This window comes from Ambystoma mexicanum, chromosome 9 (genome assembly GCF_040938575.1).
Source record: "Ambystoma mexicanum isolate Mex_15411 chromosome 9, UKY_AmexF1_1, whole genome shotgun sequence".
Taxonomy (NCBI): domain Eukaryota; kingdom Metazoa; phylum Chordata; class Amphibia; order Caudata; family Ambystomatidae; genus Ambystoma; species Ambystoma mexicanum.
In genome coordinates this window covers 1,390,467,157-1,390,487,622 of record NC_090931.1, presented here as the reverse complement: position 1 = coordinate 1,390,487,622, position 20,466 = coordinate 1,390,467,157, and the positions used below count along the sequence as shown (strand labels likewise).

Genomic DNA, 20,466 nt, shown 5'->3' with positions numbered 1-20,466 from the left:
CAAGCCAGATTTGGGGGCCCGGTCCAGTCCGTCTTCCGAACCCTGCGCATCACCTTAGAAGAGGTCACAGCAGCGCGAACCAGGCCAGCGCCTCCGTGGGAGTCAGGTGAGCGTAACAATCTGCCCCTTCAGGATGTCCTCCTGGCTGAGGCTCACCTCTGCATAGAATTCTTTTTTCTCTATTCCAACTTCCTCGTGGTTTTATGTACATCATCACAAACAAAAGCAGTGTCTCGTTCCTCTTAGACTCTGAAGTTCAGGTGGGATCCAGCATTACCTGAAGCCAAAGAGATTGAAGAAATTAAACTACCACGATATTCTAAATTAGAAGTATAAACAGTCATTCTGATTCCCATGTAGACGGATAACGGAATGGGAGGCCATGTCCCAGACGGAAGTCACTCGCACTGAGGTACCACTTGCCCAGACTCTTAGGGAGAGTCTTGCTGAGCAGACTCACCTCCCTAGCCTCAAAGGGGGTGGCTGCCCTCTGCAGAGAAGGGACGAAATAGCCCAGGTTCATCACATACGCTTCCCGTTAAACGAGAGGCTCCCCCTTGATTGGGAAGCAGGAAACAATATTCCACCAAGAAACAAAAAGGTTGACTATCTAAAAACCATCTCATGACTTGGGCATTGGGATCTTTCTTAGACTCATCCAGGTGGGGAGTAGAGTGGTCTGTCACAAGCCAGAATCTTATTCCTGTTTGATAGTAATGTAGTTTCAAGATTGCCCATTTGATGACTAGGGCTTCCAGCTCAACAGTTGCATGTTATTGCTCTCTATTGAATCGCTTCCAACATGTATACATGACTGGGTGTTCCATGCCGTTTGCTCTTGTGACAATAGAGCTTCCAACCCGACCTTGGAGGCATCGGTCTGAAGGATGAGCTTACAATTGAAGTCAGGCATTTTCAAGACAGGTTCTCACATAGTATTTGGTTTAAACCTTCAAAGCTTTGTTGATCTGCATTTCCCCAAACAAACATTTGTGGATGAGAGTTCTCTAACTTGTCTGTTAGATCGTTGCCCAAGGTGGGATAATTGGGTATTAAACGCTGATAATAGCCTGTCAATCCTAAAAAAGCTGGAAGGTCTCACTTGGTTTCACGTACAGGTATTTGTTGTACCGCTTTGACTTTTTCAGCCTGAGGTTTAATCAATCCATTCCCCATGAAGAATCCCAGATACTTTCAGCTGCCTCGGCCAGATGGCATTTCTTCTGTTTCACTGTTAAACCTGCTCTCCTGAGGGCTCTTGCGATCACATAGTGCATGTGTTTGGGTCAGGTTTTACTGTGTATGATGTCGTCCAAGTAAGCTTGGGAAAAGCTAGAGTATGGTCTTAAAATCCTATCCATTAACCTCTGGAATGGAGCAGGAGCACTGGGCAACCCAAAGGGAAGTACTTTAAATTGAAAAATCCCTTTAAGGGTGGAAAAGGCGAACTTGTTGGGGTTTAGGGGTACATGTCAGTAGCCTTTGCTTACATCAAGAGTGTATATATATTTAGATGACTTTAGTTTCTGAATTAGCTCATTGATTCGTAGCTTGGAGTAATGTAGAAATGAAGTTCAGATTTCGGAAATCTATCTAGAATGTCCAGTCTTGTCCGGTTATGCCACCAAAACGAAGGTGGAAGACCACGGGCTCTCAGAGGGCTCACTGATGTTGGCCTCCAAGTCCCCCATGGTTTTATTGGGTGCGTCGTTCTTCTTTGTGGAGTTCAGGCGGGATCCAGCATTACCTGAAGCCAAAGTGATTGAAGAAATATCACTACCAGCAGAATCCAAATTAGAAGGAACAGTCATTCCGTTTCCCATGTAGGTGGATAATGTGTTCTGGATAGGGAATTCCTTACAGGAATGGCAGTCGTTGACCCTGATAGTGGGGAGTCACTCCCAGTGAGGTCCCACTTGCCCAGACCTCTAGGGAAGGTCTTTCTGAGCAGGCTCACTTCCCTAGCCTCAAGGCGGTGGCTTCCCTCTGTGTTGAATTGGCAAATAGTCCAGATTCAGCGCTGTCTATCAAGATGAGGAATATGCGGGAGAAGGCAATCCATTGAAAGAGAAATTTGCTGCTAATGTTCTTTCTATCGATTCTTCTCCTGCAGATTCCTTATTGCCCTCCCAACTCGCCCTCTATAAAAGTTGTTGCATCCATTGTGATACTGCCAGCCATTGGTCTGTCAGTAGTACCTGTTCATCACAAAAAATACTTTTGAGCCTTTTCATTGTTTGAAATCCTTTATGGATTCCTCCCCGCAGCTGCTGAGCACAGAGGAAAACAGTGGGGATCTGAGATGTGGGGGCGTAGAGACATGTACCGCAGATGTCATGTCCCGAGTCAAGGAGTGACATGGTCAAGGCATGCAGACGTCAAGGGACCCCGCTGAGCTGCGCTATGCCCCTTGTCGAAATCTTCCTAGCAGCTAATGCTGGATGAGGATATCGATCAAGATGTTGTGATGAATCCGTGGATGCCTTTTCACTAGGGGGAGCCCCTTTGGATGAGAACGATGACTATCCTAGGGCAATGCAGTATTCTGATAACACATCACTATCTCACACACGCTCCTCCCCTGTCCACTTCACCTTTTTATATACTCCCATATGTATCATGGTCGGGTTGAGAACTCGGTCCCGTTTAAAAGTACTGGGCTGAGGAAGAGTCCAACTGACTCACTAGGAGTCCCCAAGAGCAATACTGAGACGAGGAGAAAGTGCATAGGCATAAAGATTCCCTCTATGAACCAAATTGAACAGTCTAGTGGTTGCCAACTTCCTGTTTGCCAAAGTAGATTAGAAATAAAAGAGGGAAACCGGGAAGTATTGTCAACCCCTCTCTGGTGGAGGAAGGAGCAGGAAAACTGTGTTCTGAAGAGAAGCGGCTGTGGACCGGTTTGTCTACCAGAGAGAGCGGGAACCTTTGCGAGCTGGCGAAGTACAGAGAGCTGAAAGAAGCTGGAGAGTTCCTTACTGGTGGAACCAAGGTCAAACCCTCCCAAAAGGAACCCGGAATAGGGAAGCTGTGCTGTATGTGAACGGGTTGCAGACCAGTTTGCCTACCAGAAAGATGGGGAACCGCTGCAGACCCACCGCAGACCCTGTAGCCTGTGAGAGATGACGAGAACGGAAGAAGAGACCCAAGCACAGCTGTGAGAGACAGTGAGCACCCAGAGGAGGGTTGGATGACCGGACAGGCTGTTGGGGGCCCCCCCGAGAGGCAGAGAGATAAGAAAGCAAGGGTCTGGGCCCCATGTGTGTAATTGAGTGGCAGTACCCGGGAGGTTAGTGCACCATGTCTGCCACATTCCCAAAGAAGGGAAAATAAGAGTCTGGGATCCACCTGTGAAACTGAGGTGCATCAAGAGAGTTCTTCGTGGCAGTACCTACTAGATTCCCAGAGAAGGGAAATAAGTGTCTCTGACCCACATGAGAAACTGAGTTGTATCCAAAGGCATCTACCTCGTGGCGGTTCCTGGGAGGTTGGTGCACCATGGCTGCCAGATTCTCAGAGGGGGAAAGCAGGGTCTGGGACCCATACCTGTTTTACTTGAAGTTTTGTTATGAAGAGCAAGACTTGGCAGGAGAGTGAACCAGGATTTTACCATAACACTGGGAGGGAAACCAAGAGAGGAGAGCTCCTCTTAATAGTGTGAAACCTGAGAAGACCAGGAAAGAGAAGCATACCCCTTGGTGTTGCTTTGGAAACCTTGTGAAAGACCAAGAGAGGAGAATCATCCTTAAGATGCCTGGGGAGGGAGTCATTCCCCTTGGCGCCTGGAGTCCTTTCTAACGTCGAGAGAAGGGAGGCATTCTCTTGAACTGTGGTGAACGACAGGAGTTCTAAGTTTGTTTTTCACTTGTTTGTAACTTTGTGCGTTTCACTGTGGAACTTTGATTTGCACCATTTGAGAACTTTGATTTGCACCTTTTGATGAAAAGACTTGTACCCTGGGGAAGGGAACCAAAACATCAGTAAAGAATCCCTCAGAACCGTGCATTGTCATCAAGGACAGCAAAGCCATTCTCCTGGACCAAGAACATTGGAATATTAGTTTAGTGACAAGAGTAACGGTTGGAAATAGGATTTGACATAGAACGAAGGACGTTTTATTTCTTGGATATTCTGACAGTTTCCTTAGTTTTGCTTGGGGGGGGGGGGACGTCTTAGTTTTAGGGAGAGGGAGATGTTTCACTTAATTTTGATTAAAAAAATGTTTATGCCAACAAACATGACTTCCTGTGTCAGTCTCTGCTTCTGCACCCTTACATTGCGGAATCTACAGGACAAGAATCTATAGAAAGAATGTTACCAGTAAGTAATTTTTCCTTTTGTAGAATGCAGATTGTATGAGGCTATATTTGCTGCCTGGCCTGCGCTTCCAGCAGGTTTACAATAGACCCACCAGGCTTAAGAAGTTGCGTTTTTTACTTTTCTTTCTCAAAAGTAATAGCAACTGCAAATAAACCTGTTCTGATTAAGTTTATCTGCCTTTATATTTTATGTATGCTTATATGTGTGCATGCATACACAGGACTTCAGATTCTTGTTTCGAAGAAGACTTCAGCTGCAAAGACTCATACTGTTTCTAAATCAAGTGGCAGAAGGGACACCTGGTTAAAACATTTTTATTACATCAGTAGCCATTACGCGCTGCATTTAAGCCATTAACTCTCAGAATGCCGCTTTGAAACAACACTTGTTTTAAGGCCCTTCACAGAACAAAGTCGGATGTTACTGCTTGATGAGATCCAGCTAAAGATATCCAAGTGGGATGTGCTTTGGCCGGGGAGGGGCAGGTAGTGGGTGGAAATGCTCATAGGGATCAGCATGTTCAGGGGCTGTCAATGGGTGTGTAAAACACCCACAGGCTGATTGTCCCTCCTTATGTCATCTCTCGCCTACCTTCACTTCCCATGACCATAATTGTGGCTTATAGGCTGCACTTTGAGCACCACCTAATAGCCAAAACTAAAACCATATTGAGGAGTAACTGTTTAATTGGGATAACATTGAAAGGTATGGTATGGATGGGGACGGTGAAGCACTTCACATTGCTGGCTGGCGGGCTTTTTCTTGTTTTTCACTTGTTTGTGCTTCCTGTAGTGCTTCTCTAACATACAAAAGGAGAGCAAAGCCACTTAAAACGATGCTTATGTTGCACACTAGTAGGTACTTGTGTTGGGATTGTTTTTGTCTGGATTTTTTTGCACCATCGTTCATCGGATCTATGTGATTTTACGTACTCCCAAAGTCTGTTTTATTTTCTGCAAATATATATGTGGTGGGAGACCCCCAAACAGCCCCCCACACCTTACTCCTATACATTTTTTTCACTTTACCCCCCACATATATATATGCAGAAAATTGGGGTTTGAACTTTTGGGGAGTCGAACTTTTGGGAGTCGGTAATTTTGTACAATACCTCGTTCATCACACAGGTCTTGAAATGTGTTCTGGTGTTCGTCACAGTCAACTTGCTGTCATGGGGCCTCTTTTCAGTGACACTAAGGTGGTATGAGAAGAGTTTATTCCCTGTGCCCTTTTCGTGGTCAGTGGAGCTCACTTTGAGCATCACATTTCTCCTGCCCACCATTCCTCTGTTTCCCTTGTTTGGTGTAAAAACGTAATGCGAGTGCTCATATTTGATTAGGCGAGTGTTCTCCTGGATGTAAGTGATTGGGTGAATGTTCAATTCTGCATGTTCCTCCTGTTGAAATTGTCATGACACCTCCTTCATGGGACTTGTTCATGGTGTAAAGGAGGAAGATAAGTCCCATTTTCCCCTCTTGTGTTGTGTGAAAATGACTGGGTGAAGCTGATGCATTGGTGTATGTGTGTGTGAGGTCATGTGGAATACTGTGTGTGGGACATGGGTGGCTGTGTTCCCCCTGCATGACAGACTTGGAGCTGCTGAGGAGTGGATGTGCTGTCTTACCTGGAACCGATGGTCTGTGTTAGAGGATCTGTACTTGACTTATCTGGAAGGCTTCTTAATGAACCTGCATCCTTCATTTATGCAATATGGTTACTGAGTCTTCCTGCACTGGAGTCTTTGTCTATTATTGATAGCAGGTGACTGATCTGCTTGCTGCTGGATACCCCTTATATTTCGGAAATACCTTTCTACGTCCGTCAAACCTTGCGTGCACAGCTGCTGTCTAAATTGCTTATTGGCGCCCTGTGCAGTGTTTTGTTTAATTCTGAGCAGTTCTTTGGCCAAAATTCTGTGGTGGTGGTGGTGGTGGTGGTGGTGGTGGTGGTGATGATGATGATGATGCTGCTGCCTGGCACTCTCCTATAGTGTTGCGTTCCATGTGCTTTGACTTGGGTCACAGTTTGGGCTGTTCTCTTTCCAGGTCTGGTGTCCAATGTCTCCTGAGTTTTACCGGGAATATGTGGCGATTAAAACGAAAAAGCGGATATTGCTGTATACCATGAACCCAAACAAGTTCAGGGCGTGCCAATTTCTGATCAAGTTCCACGAGCGGCGGAATGACAAGATCATTGTTTTTGCTGACAATGTCTATGCGCTGAAGGAGTACGCCATCAAGCTCAACAAGTAAGTGTGACTGAATAGTAATTGAGGCATGTATGTATAGTTGAAGTAGTATGTCATTGGGCTGAACGAGCCAGCAGCACTGAATAGCAAGGAGCGCTTTGTCTGCCCAGCTTCCCTAGTATGAATGTGTTTGGCACAGGAGCCAGGCTAGTGTCGTAATGATGGAAAGAAAGAAAGGCTGCATTTTTTTGCAGCCCCATAATCGAATGTTCTTAGAGTTGTGTGAATGAATGCACCACTGGTGGGGGGGAGAGAGTAAACCGGACAGCTTTCTGAAACCGCTAATCTTTTGTTGAGAATCGAGCAGAAGCTTAAAACAACAAGGGGGCAGGCATGAAAGTAGATGTATTCATCAGCTACAATGCCACTTTTGTTTGTTTCCATAGTGCATCTTTTCTTATGGTACTTTCTAAGGTGATGGTTGAATCTTCTTCTGTCTTGTTGGCTCGCTGTGTATCTAAATGAAGACCTATGTACCAACAAACAAGCTGCGAGCATCACTGGATGCAGGGTTTGGGTCTCTATGCTGTAGTGAGACTGCTAAATGTTTCAGGGGTTTTCAAAGCAAATACAAAAAACGGTTATCTTTGATAATGTTCTCTCTGCCGAGTGTTACTGATTCCACCTCCCCTGCCCATTTGCCTGGCTCCCAACTAACTTTGCCACTCTGTGACACATGACATCTAGTTGGGCGACCAATGTGGCAGGGCGTCTACTCACTCTACTGGAGGATGGGCTTGTGGATGATATAGGGAGGATCCCCTGGTCACTCACTTAGTTCACATCCTGAGGAACGGTTTCGCCACACGGCACCACCTAACCATACTGTCTCCTCAAGAAACGCAGTGGAGGGAACCAGATAATGTTTTCTCTGGTCTCCAGCACACACTGTTCATCCCTGCAGGGAGCCAAGACATGTATGCACACTGTTCCTTTAAGGGAACCAAGTGGAAATCGCTAGCTGGCCGCAACTGCCTCCTTGACATCCCTAATGTGTGAGGTCTTGGAAGCCCACATGGACTCTAGGAAGTACTCTGCCACTTTAAGTGGCAAACCAGCATCGGAGGGCATGGATCCATTATGGATGGTCACTTAGCCTTTCTCACTTTCACAGGCTTCAGCCCTGCTCACCACTAGTAATCTGGCGCAGAGACGACGAAGGAATGCTCCACACAAGGAGCCTCAGCATTCCCATACTTACCGGAAAGAGAGGAACTTCAAGATGGCAGATACAGCTCTTGAAGCTGGGCCCCAGCCAATCCCACATACCCATCCACAAAAAAGAAATACAACTTCCAAGTTCCCCATACCAACCCTGCACAACAGTGTTCCCATAGGCAAGCAAGAGGCTGGATGGTGGGACTAAGGCCCCATAATAGAAGGTCTTTGACAGGGAGAGGGTGTAAGAGTTAGCAGTTCATTTGGAGACAGATGGTGCAAAGAGCAGGAGCTAAGGCTGGAGCTTATGCACCCCCAGTAGAGGTGCACGGAGCAAGAGCAAGACCGAGTTTGAGCTCAAGCATAACCCAAACACCACAGGCTAGAGAAGGACTGGGTGGAACCAATGGGCAAAGGTTGAGAGAGTGACCCAGGAGAGTGAATCAAGCCAAATTAAAAACGGAGGCATCTGGGCTTAAAGTGGTGGCAAAAGAGATTGAAGGGATTCAGGAGGATAAGGGAGAAGTCAAGCTGGGAAAGGTATTGATTATCAGTTGATGGAATGAGTTGAACAATGGGAGGTGATTATCAGCAGGTAGACATTGGTGAACATCAGAAGGTTGAGAGGGTTGGCCGTCAGGAGATGGTTATTAGGAGGTGCATGGAAATGACCATCAGGAGGTGGAATAAGGTGATTAGCAGGAGGTTGCAAGTGTAGTGTATAAGTTGATATGATTGGAGAAGCTCATTTGAAATGAGATATGTGCCCAACATTAAGACGACAGTGTGTTGATCAGGTGTTATTGAAGAAGATGGAAGAAGTAAGAGAAAAAAATAGGAATTGGGAGGAAAGCAAGTAGGGTGAAAGGAGCAGAGCGTTGGGTCTATGGTTGTGGATAGTACAACTATATGATAAGTGAGTGCAGTGGGCCACCTCTCTTCCTATTATCCCCTCCTGGCCCACTTCCCGGGGACTGAGAGTTGCCACAGCCTATTCAAGCTCTGTTTCCCTGGGTATCCCTTGGGGTCTCCAAAGAGCCTGGAACAATACAGAAACCTGACCATGGCAGGCCTAAGTGACTGTAATGGGACACAGTAAGAGACCCAAGACGACAAGAGAAGAGGAGGAAGAGAAACCCTGAAACACAATGTTCCAACAGAGAAGAAGGGTGCAGGAAATACTGAAGCATGAGATTGAAACAAGAGGTAAGGGCTCAGGGAACCCTATAGGCAAGGGTTGTGATAAGTGGAGTCCTAGAGCATCACCAGCCAAGTGTGAATGTTTGGATAGACTGCAAGGGCCTATCCCAGGTGGGGAATCCAAAAGCAAGCCTAATGTGAGGATAACTCGCCTTGAACATTTAGCATACCTTTAATTTTTAAATAAGTTGGAATTTTTATTTATCACTGAACTTTTAATTAATTATGAACCCGGCACTTAACCTGACAGTGTAGTTGAGTTTTGCTATATTCCGATTATTTGGTGCCATACTGGAAAGAAAGCCTTAAACAACATCCCTGTGAAGTGCATGCCCTCTCCAACCGTTAACTGATGGAATGCAGTATGGTTACCTTAACAACAAGGCTCTTCAAAGGCTTGGTTTAAAAAGAATCATATGGAGCTTTGTTCATGGAATCTGCCAAAGTTGCATATTGGCACACTCTTTGTTAAATATAAAAATAATGATATATTCCATAAAGAAGTCGGCTTGGCAGTGAGGACTGAGGCTCCTCTGTCCTTACCTGGTTATATATGAACTGATTCTTCTGTGGTTGCATTTTTTTTTTTTTTTAAACCTTTATTTTTTGAAAGAGAGTTACATCAACACTGAGCCACAAGCAGTCGATACATTACAGTAATAAAAAAAAAGTGCACACATCTATTTGCGCATGTCATACTGTCCACAACCTTTTTAGGAATGTGACAGTGCATTACTTTCATCCTCAGGGAGCATATTACATAGGTATAGTCGAAATAGTGACCATATGTCCTTAGGTCAGCACGCAGATGGTAAAGTTATAATAAATTGTTCCTCACATTCGTTTATCATGTGGTTGCGTTTTTGACTCAATCATGAATATTCCCGCTACAGAGAGATTATGTGACATGTGGAGATTTGCTGTGTTTGAAAAGCAGGTTTCGTCACTTGATGCTTTGGTTTTAGGCGGGTGGGAGGATCCACTTAGCCTTTTTTTAAATGGTCTATTGATCTGCATTTGTTTAGGGATGAACAAGAGAATGATAGAAGTTTGTACAAGCCCGGTTATAGGCTGCTCTGGAATACGCAAGACACAAAACAAAGACATTAATTTCTAAAATAAACAGATTATAAATGAGTTAGAATACACATTTATGTTGATATTAAAGCATTTCCCTTTTTTGAAGCAAGGAAAACCAGACTTTAGCCTAGTTTCATTCTTGCAAATCACTGGGACTGAAAAATTGCCAATGGGAGCTGTTGGGAGGAATCTAGAACACAAAGGGGGCGTTGCTAAACACAACAGTGCAGGAGGGATAGAAAACAAGTTCAAGCTATTATGTATCCAACCCTCAAGAGTACCCATGTTCTTCACTCAGGTTTCCCTAAATAACAAATTCATGGTTATATCACCTTGGAGTAGGGGAGTAGACTTATGAATTTCCCAGGGGGTGCCCAAATACAGAGAAGTGACATCACCAGCAGTTATGACCGCATTTGCACATAGTCGCCAACTTTGTGCAAGGGAGGTGTCACAGAACAGTGGACACATTGTCTAGAATGTACTGCATATGCTAATGTCAAGTAAGAAGGAGATGCAAGCCTTCCAGTTACTTCCAGTAAGCCATCACTTCCCCTACTCCACCTCTCTATAATCACCCAGGTTGAAGTAGCCCTCAAAAAGCACATCACCACGACTAGGATGCCAGAACGACATGCTTGCTAAACAGAATGTGCAGCTGCAAGGTGGAGCCACCACCACCAATACCAAATAAGTTCCCAATTTAAGGGAAAACCAGAAGTAAAGTAATGTCCTGATTAAAAAGGATAACGGTGCTTTGTCATGATCTACATCATACCCTGCATACCACAGCATGACCATCACCCCAAAGGTGGTCTAAATGCCCACCTGAAGCTACGGCAGGTTTTCCACTAGACCATATTGCTGTACCTGGAGGACCCTCTGGAAGTTGGGTCACTGCACTCTGGTGCAAGAGAAACTACTATTCCATAGAACTGGGCAGACTTACTATTGGACAGCAACATTGTTTTGGGTCCACCTTCTGTGTGATTATATATTATGCTTTTTACCCATTTGTTGTGTTTTTGATAAACATTAGATTCTATCAGTATCTTCCCTACATTTTCAGTAAACCACTTGCATTATAGTGACTTTTATACTCTAATAGAACCACATTAAAAATGGTGTCACTTTTGCTTAGTATTTATGAATATTTATTAACTTGTAAAGATAATGTATGAGCATTAAAAATAGTATAGTCAAACAATACAGTTCACTTCTTATTGCTAACATTAGGGAGTAGATACCCAGCATCCTACTCTTGTATTTACTTAGAAAATATATAAACTATCAAGCAACGTGTGTGGTGCCATAGCCCAGTAAACATCAGCAAATCAAACTCACAATAGTGCTGCTGTGGATTGGCCAGCCAGGAAAACAAGTGATCTATTTTGGTTTCAGCACCTTCCCCATGCAAAATGTATTTTTACAAACAAATGTTTGTTGGATACATAAATCTGCAATGGCATCAACATCCAGATGTGCAGCTTCATCTTTGTGTCCAAGGAACAAAGCAACAGCATTTAATCGAGCTTGTCCCATTGTAGCTCTTCGATACGTTTTGATGCACCGAAGACAAGAGAATGAACGCTCTGAAGAACAAGAGCATGCAGGGATAGTTATTGCAATTTGAAGTAGTCGTGCCAGTTCTGGGAACAAATTGTGCATAGGACGACCCCTTTCACCTTGGAACAAGTCAAAAACATCCTGAAAACACACACCGGAGTCTTACCCCCCTGTATAAGTTCAAGGAACATATTTCTATGTAGCTCTAGATTGCATTCATGGAAGTCAGTCTGCACACGTGCAATTTGCAAAAATCTCATACCCGTTCAAATGAGGTAACGGACGCTGGTTATTTAGTTTAGTTTTGATATTTATAAAGCGCACCTAACCCTTGGGTAACTGGGCGCTAGAGCTTGTGATAGTTACACAGGTATACATGACAAAGTATACATATAAGGAACATAGGAGAACCGTGCTTGTCGACAATGGGTTACAGGATAGTCGACTTGCATAATACCCCTACGTCCCGTCCCCTTTCCTCCATACTTGTGGGACATCTCTCCGTCCTGTGGGACGGGACCGGAGCACTTTGTAAAAAGCATCCACATTTTTTTCAAAAATGTGTCCCTCCTCCTCCTTTCCTGCGCGGGGCCCAGCACGCGCCCGTAACCCCGCCCACCTTGGATCCGCTCTGCACATCGCCCATCAGTCCTTTTCTCCTCTCAATCGGGGCCAGACGCACTTGCATCTTCGGAAGATTTTCTTCCCTTTTTCCTCTCTGGCTCTCGCTGGCGTTTGTTTACTAGTCTGTCTTTCAAATTAGACTTTCCAGATTGTTCATCATGTCACCGTCGCTTCGCGAGGACGGATCCCCATCCTCTTTGTTTAGAGGGTTTGGGTCCGGAACACCGTTGGGACTCCTGTTTTTACTGTGACTCCCTTTCGGTCCGGGCACTTCAACGTCGGTTGAAGCGGTGGGAGGAGGTGTTCCGACAAACTCCTCCTTTGCATTTTCAGGCATTCATCGACGAGAAGAAAAAACGCCCGGTAAGTTGTTTACTTTTCAGAGCACCCCGACCGGGGGATACCTTCCCGGGTTCCTCTCGGTCCGGGAGGGGCGTTGAACGCTCTGTTACCGGGGTTACCCTGAGGTGCCCGTTGGGCCTAATAATTCTACAAGAGTTTTCTCTGAGTGTCTCCGTAAGGGGCCTGTGAACACCGGAGTACGCTCAGAGGCCCCTCCTGTGGGGGCTGTTTGTAGACCCAGTTCTACTGAGTCGTGGGGTACCGAGTTCGCTCGGAAGCCTCTCTGTCGGCTTCCCTCAAAAACAAAACCAGGGTGCGCCCCGAGGCCTTGGCTGGGCTTGTAGTTACCGAACGGATGTTCGAGGCCCGCGCAGAAAAGGCTGTTACCGGGCCTGGGTCCGAGGTCCCTCGTACAGAGGCTAAAGCTACCAACAGTTCTGAGAGGCCGGTCAAGGCTTTGTCGGTGGAAGCGCACCGTTCCTGCTCTTGTGGTGACACCAGATCTGTTGAGGGGGCAAAGAAGCAAAATTCTTTTACTGGCAGTGCTGAGGTCCTTCCTTCGAAGGCTCAGTTGGCGGTTGGTATGTCGCAAAAACATTCCAGGCCCCATAGTACCAGCTCGGCGAGGTTCCTTATGTCAAGGCTAAGATTAAGACCCCTGATCCATTGACGGGGACCCCTGCATCACTTCCTCATGTGCCGCAGTTCAACTCAGATGAGGACAAAATGGCGCCTGTTCCTGCCACGACCACGGTGGCCATTTTAGGTGCTACCCCTACAACTACGCCATCGGCTTCTGGTGTAGGGCTCGGTCTCTTGGGTGAACCTAAGGTCCCTTGTGCGCATCCTTACCGGCCGGTTTATGATGGAACGCCCGGATGCCTCTTCTGCACCATGTTTCGTTGCCCGCACGGGTGGCTCGTTTGATTTATGTGAATACGTCGGTGGAGGGGCCGGTGTGGCACCCTTCCCCGTTACGTCCCTTGATTTGTCCACCTCATGAGAGGCCTCCTCAGGTACCGAAACAATCTCCTGAGGATGCCTTTTTCTGTAAATTTCAAGCGCTTATGCGCACCGACCCCATGAGGGAATATTTCAAAGGGCTTTTCAAGGAGATCTGTCCACCGGCGCCTCCGGCTCCACCTGTTCCTCCGGCGCCTCCCTTGCCCGTGGTGCCCCCCCTCCCCCTGCTCTCCCGCCTTTGCCTCCATTGTCCCCAGTGGACAAGGCAGTGCCTGACACGGCTCAGCAGGATCCTGACCTCTCAGATGACCCTCAAGGCGATCAGGACAACAAGGGCCTTCCCCGCTCTATCTGAGACTTTCATGCCCGGGTACTGGACATGAGTTTCTTAGATGTTCCAGTGCCCGAGGCCCCCGCTTCGCAGGAGGGCGTGCTTTTTGCTTCGCAGGAGGGCATGCTTTTTTGGGCGTTCACCCTGTCTCCCTTGGAGTGTACCGGCCTGTTCCTGCAGAAGGACGTTCTGGCCGAGGTCCGAAGAGTCTGGGAAAAGCCACACTCTGGACTTTTTGTCAATAAAAAGATTGACGCGAGGTACAGGCTGCATTCTTCGGAAGAGGTGGCCCTGTCGTCTTGTCCGACTCCCTCCTCCACAGTGGTGGCTGCGGCCACTTTGCAGTCCAGGCCTGCAGCATCCTCTTCCACAACGGCTACTCAGGTTCTGGTAAAGGAGGACAAGCTCCTCGACTCCCTCGGGAGGAAAATCTTCGCCAACTCGGCCTTGCAGCTCAGGCAGGCCAACGCCGAATTGATATTGACGGGAGCTAACATGTGGATGTGGAAAGGTCTGTCGGAGTTTGATGAGCACATCCCGGTCGAGAAGCTGGAAGACTTCAAAGGAGGCCTTTCCAATGCCAGGGTCTTGGCCCAGGATCTCGTGGAGGCTGCAGCTCATCACGTAGACACCTCAGCTCGGGGCCTGATGCTTGGGGTTGATACCTGACGGCAGGCGTGGCTGCATGCCACTAAATTTTCCAAGGAAGTGCAAGACAAGGTGTTGGATCTTCCATTCGATGGTAAGGAGCTTTTTCATTCTACTGATGTAGAGCTCACCAAAACCAAGGCTAGCACTCAGACGGCTAAATCATTGTCTGTTCTGGTTAAAGCTCCTTTCAAATCCCAGACACAGGTGTCGCAAAGTCGACCTTCCTCTGGTTTTAGGGGCTTCCTCGACCACAAATCTCGCAGAGTGGATACTCCTGCAGGGAATATCTGCCGTAGACAACAGCGTATGCAGTTTTTCTCCCGCTCCTTATCCTCCTCATCAGGTTCAGGTGGCACCGCCACCGATAAGTCTGCCAAATGAGGGCTTTCCGCACTCGCACGAGACCCCGATGGGAGGATGCATTGCATCTCATTGGAAGGCGTGGCAGACCATCACAGAAGACAGAGGGGTCCTGTCAGTCGCTCGAGCGGGCTTCCGTTTGCCTTTACCCCCTACCCCACCCCTCAACCCTCCTTTTCAGCTGTCGGGCTCACCCTCCCTCAAGGCCGAGGTTCAGAAACTTCTGGAACTCAAAGCTGTGGAACCCGTTCCCCTTGGGGATCGAGGGGAGGGCTTCTACTCCCGGCTGTTTACGGTGCTCAAACCCAACCAGGCTGGCCTGTGCACCATCCTAGACCTTTCCCAGTTCAATCTTTTCCTACCCCAAGAGAAATTCAAAATGATCACGCCCGCCAAGATACGCTCCTCCTTTGCAGATGGGCGATTGGCTCAGCGTTGTGGATCTTCAGGATGCGTACATGCATATCCTGATTTGGAATCCACACAGGAGATACCTCTGCTTCTCTTTGGGAGAGGAGCACTTCCAGTTTCGGGTGCTTCCTTTTGGCCTCAGCTCGGCGCCGCGTGTCTTCACAAAGATGATGTTGGTGATTGCGGCCTATCTTCGTCTCCAGGGTATCCATGGGTATCCGTATTTGGACGACTGGCTCTTACGCCGGGGTGCGCCCCGAGGCTTTGGTGGGGCTTGGTGTTACCGAACAGATGTTCGAGGCCTGCACAAATAAGGCTGTTACCGGACCTGGGTCCGAGTTCCCTCGTACAGAGGCTAAAGCTACCAACATTTCTGAGGGTCTGGCAAGGCCTTATCAGTGAAGGTTGTTTCTCACCGTTCCTGCTCTTGCGGCGACACCAGATCTGTGAGGGGGCAAAGAAGGAAAATTCTTCTTTTACCGCCAGCGCCAAGGTCCTTCCTGTGAAGGCTAATTTGGCTGTTGGTATGTCGCAGAAACATTCTAGGCCTCATAGAACCGGCTCTGCCGAGGTTCCTTATATTAAGGCTAAAGTTAAGACCCCTGATCCTTTGACGGGGACCCCTGTCTCACTTCCTCACGTGCCGCAGTTCCCCTCAGGTGATGACAAAATGGCGCCCGTTCCCGCCACGACCGCGGTGGCCATTTTGAATGCTACCACTACAACTGCACCATCGGCCTCAGGTGTAGGGCTGGGTTCTGGGCCTTGTGCGCATCCTTATCGGTCAGTTTATGACCGGAACGCCCGGATGCCCCATCTGCACAATGTTTCGTTGCCTGCGGTGTGGGCACCTTTGGTTGATCTGTCCATCCAGATATGGGAGTGGGCCATGCTTCATGGTGTCTGGCTGCTTGCGGTGCACATCCCGGGCCAGCTGAATGTCACAGCGGATGCCCTCAGCCGGCGGACAGTGGTCAGCTACGAGTGGGAGTTGAAGGCGAAGGTCCTCTCATGGATTTTCTCGTGTTGGGGCACACCGGAGGTGGACCTCTTCGCTACGGTGGTAAACAAGAAGCTTTCTCAGTATGCCTCCCGAGGGGGGCTGAGAGCCTCCTCTCTGGGGGATGCTCTCGAGATTCCATGGCACAACATGAGAGCTTCTGCCTCTAGTTCATCGGGCAATTTGGAAGCTGAAGAACTCTGTGAACTGTTCCCTTCTGCTCATGGCCCCGTGGTGGCCGGCCAGGTTTTGGTTCTCAGAACTTCAACACCTGTTGGTGTTTCCGCTGATCAGGTTAACAGTAACCCCAGATCTTCTTCATCAAGGGGAACAGCAGAAGTGGCACCCCTCCCCACATTCGCTCAGCTTGGCGGCATGGTGCCTGAGTTCAAGTCTTTAGAGCATCTTAACTTGTCTACGGATAACATGCGTATTATCCAGGCAGCCAGGAAACCCTCGACCAGATCCCAATACAGGAGTAAACGGCTCAGGTTCTGTCGTTGGTGTTTGGAAAAGCAGTTGGATCCAAGGGTGGCTACGATTGACACGGTGCTCTCCTTCGTGTCCTCCCTAGCAGAGTCGGGTGTTCACGTTCTGTCATGCAGAACTTACCTTTCAGCGGTTTCCGCTTATCTTGCTACAGACCAATGCTCTTATTCTCTGAGTAACCCAGTGGTGAAGAGGCATTTTGCTGGCTTGACTCGCCTCTACCCTCCGGTTCGTAATCCGCACCCGCCCTGGGACCTAAATGTAGTCCTGACGGTGCTGTGCCATAAACCCTTTGAACCAATGGCTACGGTAGACCTCAAGTACTTGTCTTGGAAAGTGTCCTTTCTGGTCGCCGTTACGTCAGCAAGGAGAGTGAGTGAGCTCCAGGCATTGTCGGTGGAGCATCCTTTCTTGGTCTTTCACAAGGACAAGGTAGTACTTCGGACAAACCCGGTTTTCCTACCGAAGGTAGTGACCGAATTCCATCTGAATCAGTCAATCTCCCTTCCGGTCTTTTTTCCGAACCCTGCCTCAGAGGCTGAAAGAGTTCTACACTGTCTTGATGTGCGAAGAGCTCTTAAGTTCTACCTGGACAGGACTTCCGAGCTTAGGAGTTCTCAACTTTTTGTGACCTTCGGTAACCCTCGGGGCAAGCCGGCATCTATTTCCAGGTGAATTGCCGCCGGCATCACAGTCTTTTACCGTCCAAAGGCTGAAACCTCCTAAAGGTATCCATGCACACCTGGTGCGGGGGCAAGGCAGCCGCGGTTGCTTTTCAGAAATATGTTCCCTGGGAGTCCATCGCTAGGCCCTTACTTGGGCCTCCCCATCTGCTTTCTGTAAGCATTACTGTCTCGACATGGGCTCTACAGCTGACGCTCAGTTTGGTCAGGCTGTGCTGAAGAACCTGTTTCAGTAGGGGGTATTTCCCTCCACCTGTAGTTCCTGTAAGGAGTGCTTGGGAATCTCCCACAAGTATGGAGGAAAGGGGACGGGACGTAGGAGTATTACCAGGTTACTCACCGTAGTGACCACCTTACTCCTAGTCCATAGTCCCCTTTCCTCTATACGCCCGCCTGCCGTCCCCTCTAATAAGGTTCCTCTGTTATTCCTAATGGGTCTTTGACCCGGCGATAGAAAAGGACTGATGGGCGATGCGCGGGGCGGAGCCAAGGTGGGCGGGGTTACGGCCGCGTGCCGGGCCCCACGCAGGAAAGAGAGGAGGGACACATTTTTGTAAAGAATTTGGATGCTTTTTACAAAGTGCTCCGGTCCCGACCCACAGGACAGAGAGATGTGCCACAAGTATGGAGGAAAGGGGACTATGGACTAGGAGTAAGGTGGTCACTACGGTGAGTAACCTGGTAAATATACATATAAGAGCATAGAATAGTCGCCGGCAGTTACAGTTTGGTCGACAAAACAAGAAATACAATGTGAAATGTGTTGGGGTGCAATGATGTTAATGATTTAATGATGATGTCGATAGTGAGATTGGTCACGAGACTGTGAGATAAAGTAAATATCCTATCTGCAGCAAGAAGAGACCACATAGACTTCACATCATGTAAGATGGCACAAAATTATCTCGTTATTCAACTACAGCCTTTGGACGCAGAAACAAAGGTGGTGTGAAAAAGTTGTTAGTTAGAAACCTTAAATATGCACTTCTATCACCTGCACGACTACAAATAGAATTTGATTGAAAAAGACATGTATTCACAGACCCAGGAGCAGCTGTGCAATTATTTGAAACACTTCCCAAACAACATTAATTAAATGAAAATAAGCGCGTGAATATCTGTACAACTGCGGGCAACGCCCTTGCCTTAAAGTGTTCGGGCGCGCATCAGTTTATAGCAACTTGACTGGAACCACAGTTTGTCTGCCTGTCCTCTCCCATTAGGCTTCTGGAGAAATGCTCCACCTGCCGTCACGATACTCAGACGGAAAGCTTCTTCAGAGCCTTATTTTACTATTTATATTTCCACTTAAGGTGAAGGGGAAAGCAGAAAGCTCAGATCATGACTTTTATCCTCTGAGCCAATCCTGCTTACAAGTTGGACACGAGCGGAGCTTACATTCCCAGTGCCACACACAGACCGGGCCGGACAGAGAGGGACAATACTGTGTCTTCTCTCCAGCCCCGCAGGGGGCTCAGCCCAGAACTACTTCTCTTGGCTGGTGCCCGGGCCCGGGAGCACCCGCGTACTCTGTGCCCCTGCCTTGGAGGGTTGTTCACCAAGTCATTCAATCAGAGGGGTGTTTTTAAAAAAAAAACTTTTATTAGTGGCAACACAGGGATACACAGCACTCCTCCACCTGCACAATACGTGTACAAACCAAATTATAGACCTCATGACCATGACGTTTACATAGCATTACATAGATTCATCATAATCAGAGGACAATTTGCATAAGTAAGTTCTGAATGGGCACCATATATCTTTGGGTCTGCAGGTTGCGGGACAGGTCATTACATACTGTTCCTCTGCCTCATTTACATATGTTAGTTCACTAAGAAATTGGTTCATGCTGGGTGGGCTCGTGTTTTTCCACTTTAATAGGATACATTTTTTTAAGCAATTGCACATGTAACATTAAACAATCTTCTAGTTTTCTCTGAACATTTGCCTATCTCCCCAAATAGGTATTTTTGGGGCTTCAGGTCTGGGGGAATCTATGTAATTTCTCCCAACATTTCAGCAACCTCTCTCCAGAAGCTCCTCACCACCCGACATTCCCAATACATATGATGGTCTCCTGCCTGTGGCATATTACATTTGGGGCATATATCCGACGCACCAGGGGTAAATTTCGCTATTTTAATTGGAGTGTAATGTAATCTGTTCAGAATCTTGAATTGGATTAACCGCAAGCCAGTGTTCAGGGAGACCCTCTTTGTCAGTGAGCAGTATCTATTCCACTTCTCGTCTTCTATGGGCACCTGTAAGTCCCTTTCACATTTTTCTTTTATATGGTTTATAGTGGGGGTGTGGGCCTGTACCGCCGTGTACAGTTTAGAAATTCCCAGGCCTCCCACAGCAGTCACCATCGGCAAACATGGGTGTGGCTGGGGCTCATCCGGGAACAGTGGCCATTTCTTTTGAAATGCTGATTGCATGCGGTAATATTGAAGTGTCCTGAGTTGGCCACCTCCAAACGCTCTCAGTATGTCCTCCAGGGCCGCAAATTTACCATTTATGAACATATGACCAATTTTCATTTCCATGTTGGGGTCCCAGGATTCCTGTATTGAGCTGTCATGTGTGGGGGGGTATACCTGGGTAGTTCCATAGAGGTACCTCTGGATTGTAGGGTGCTTCTAATTGCAATCTTCTGTATATGGCCTCCCATGCTTTAACCATACAGCTAACTGGATTGTATTCACATGTGTCTCTGTATTGTGTATCAAAAATTACTGATTGTATATTTGTGGGGTGTGTGGTGTATTCCTCTATTAGTGCATGGGATGTCTCCTGCGTGCATCATACCAATGTTTTGCAAATTGTGCTTGAGCCACATGGTAATATAGCTCAAAGTCGGGAGCTGCTATACCGCCCGTGGAATACGACTCAGTCATCTTCTCCCAGCTAATCCTAGCAGTTTTTCCATTCCATAGGAACATCACCACTATGGAACGGAGCCTGGCGAAGAAGGCTCTACCCGGCCATGTGGGAATATTAACAAGCAGATAAAGCAGCTTGGGAAGGATTATCATTT

At 47.5% G+C, this 20,466-nt stretch overlaps 1 protein-coding gene across 1 annotated transcript in view; it reads left to right on the top strand.

Annotated features, from left to right (window-relative positions):
* Positions 1-20,466, top strand: part of ERCC3 (ERCC excision repair 3, TFIIH core complex helicase subunit) — a 1,003,216-nt gene that overhangs the window by 627,710 nt on the left and 355,040 nt on the right. The window contains exon 10 of the mRNA XM_069616794.1: positions 6,366-6,568. Coding sequence (XP_069472895.1) covers positions 6,366-6,568 — 203 coding nt within the window. The remainder of the gene's footprint in view (positions 1-6,365; positions 6,569-20,466) is intronic.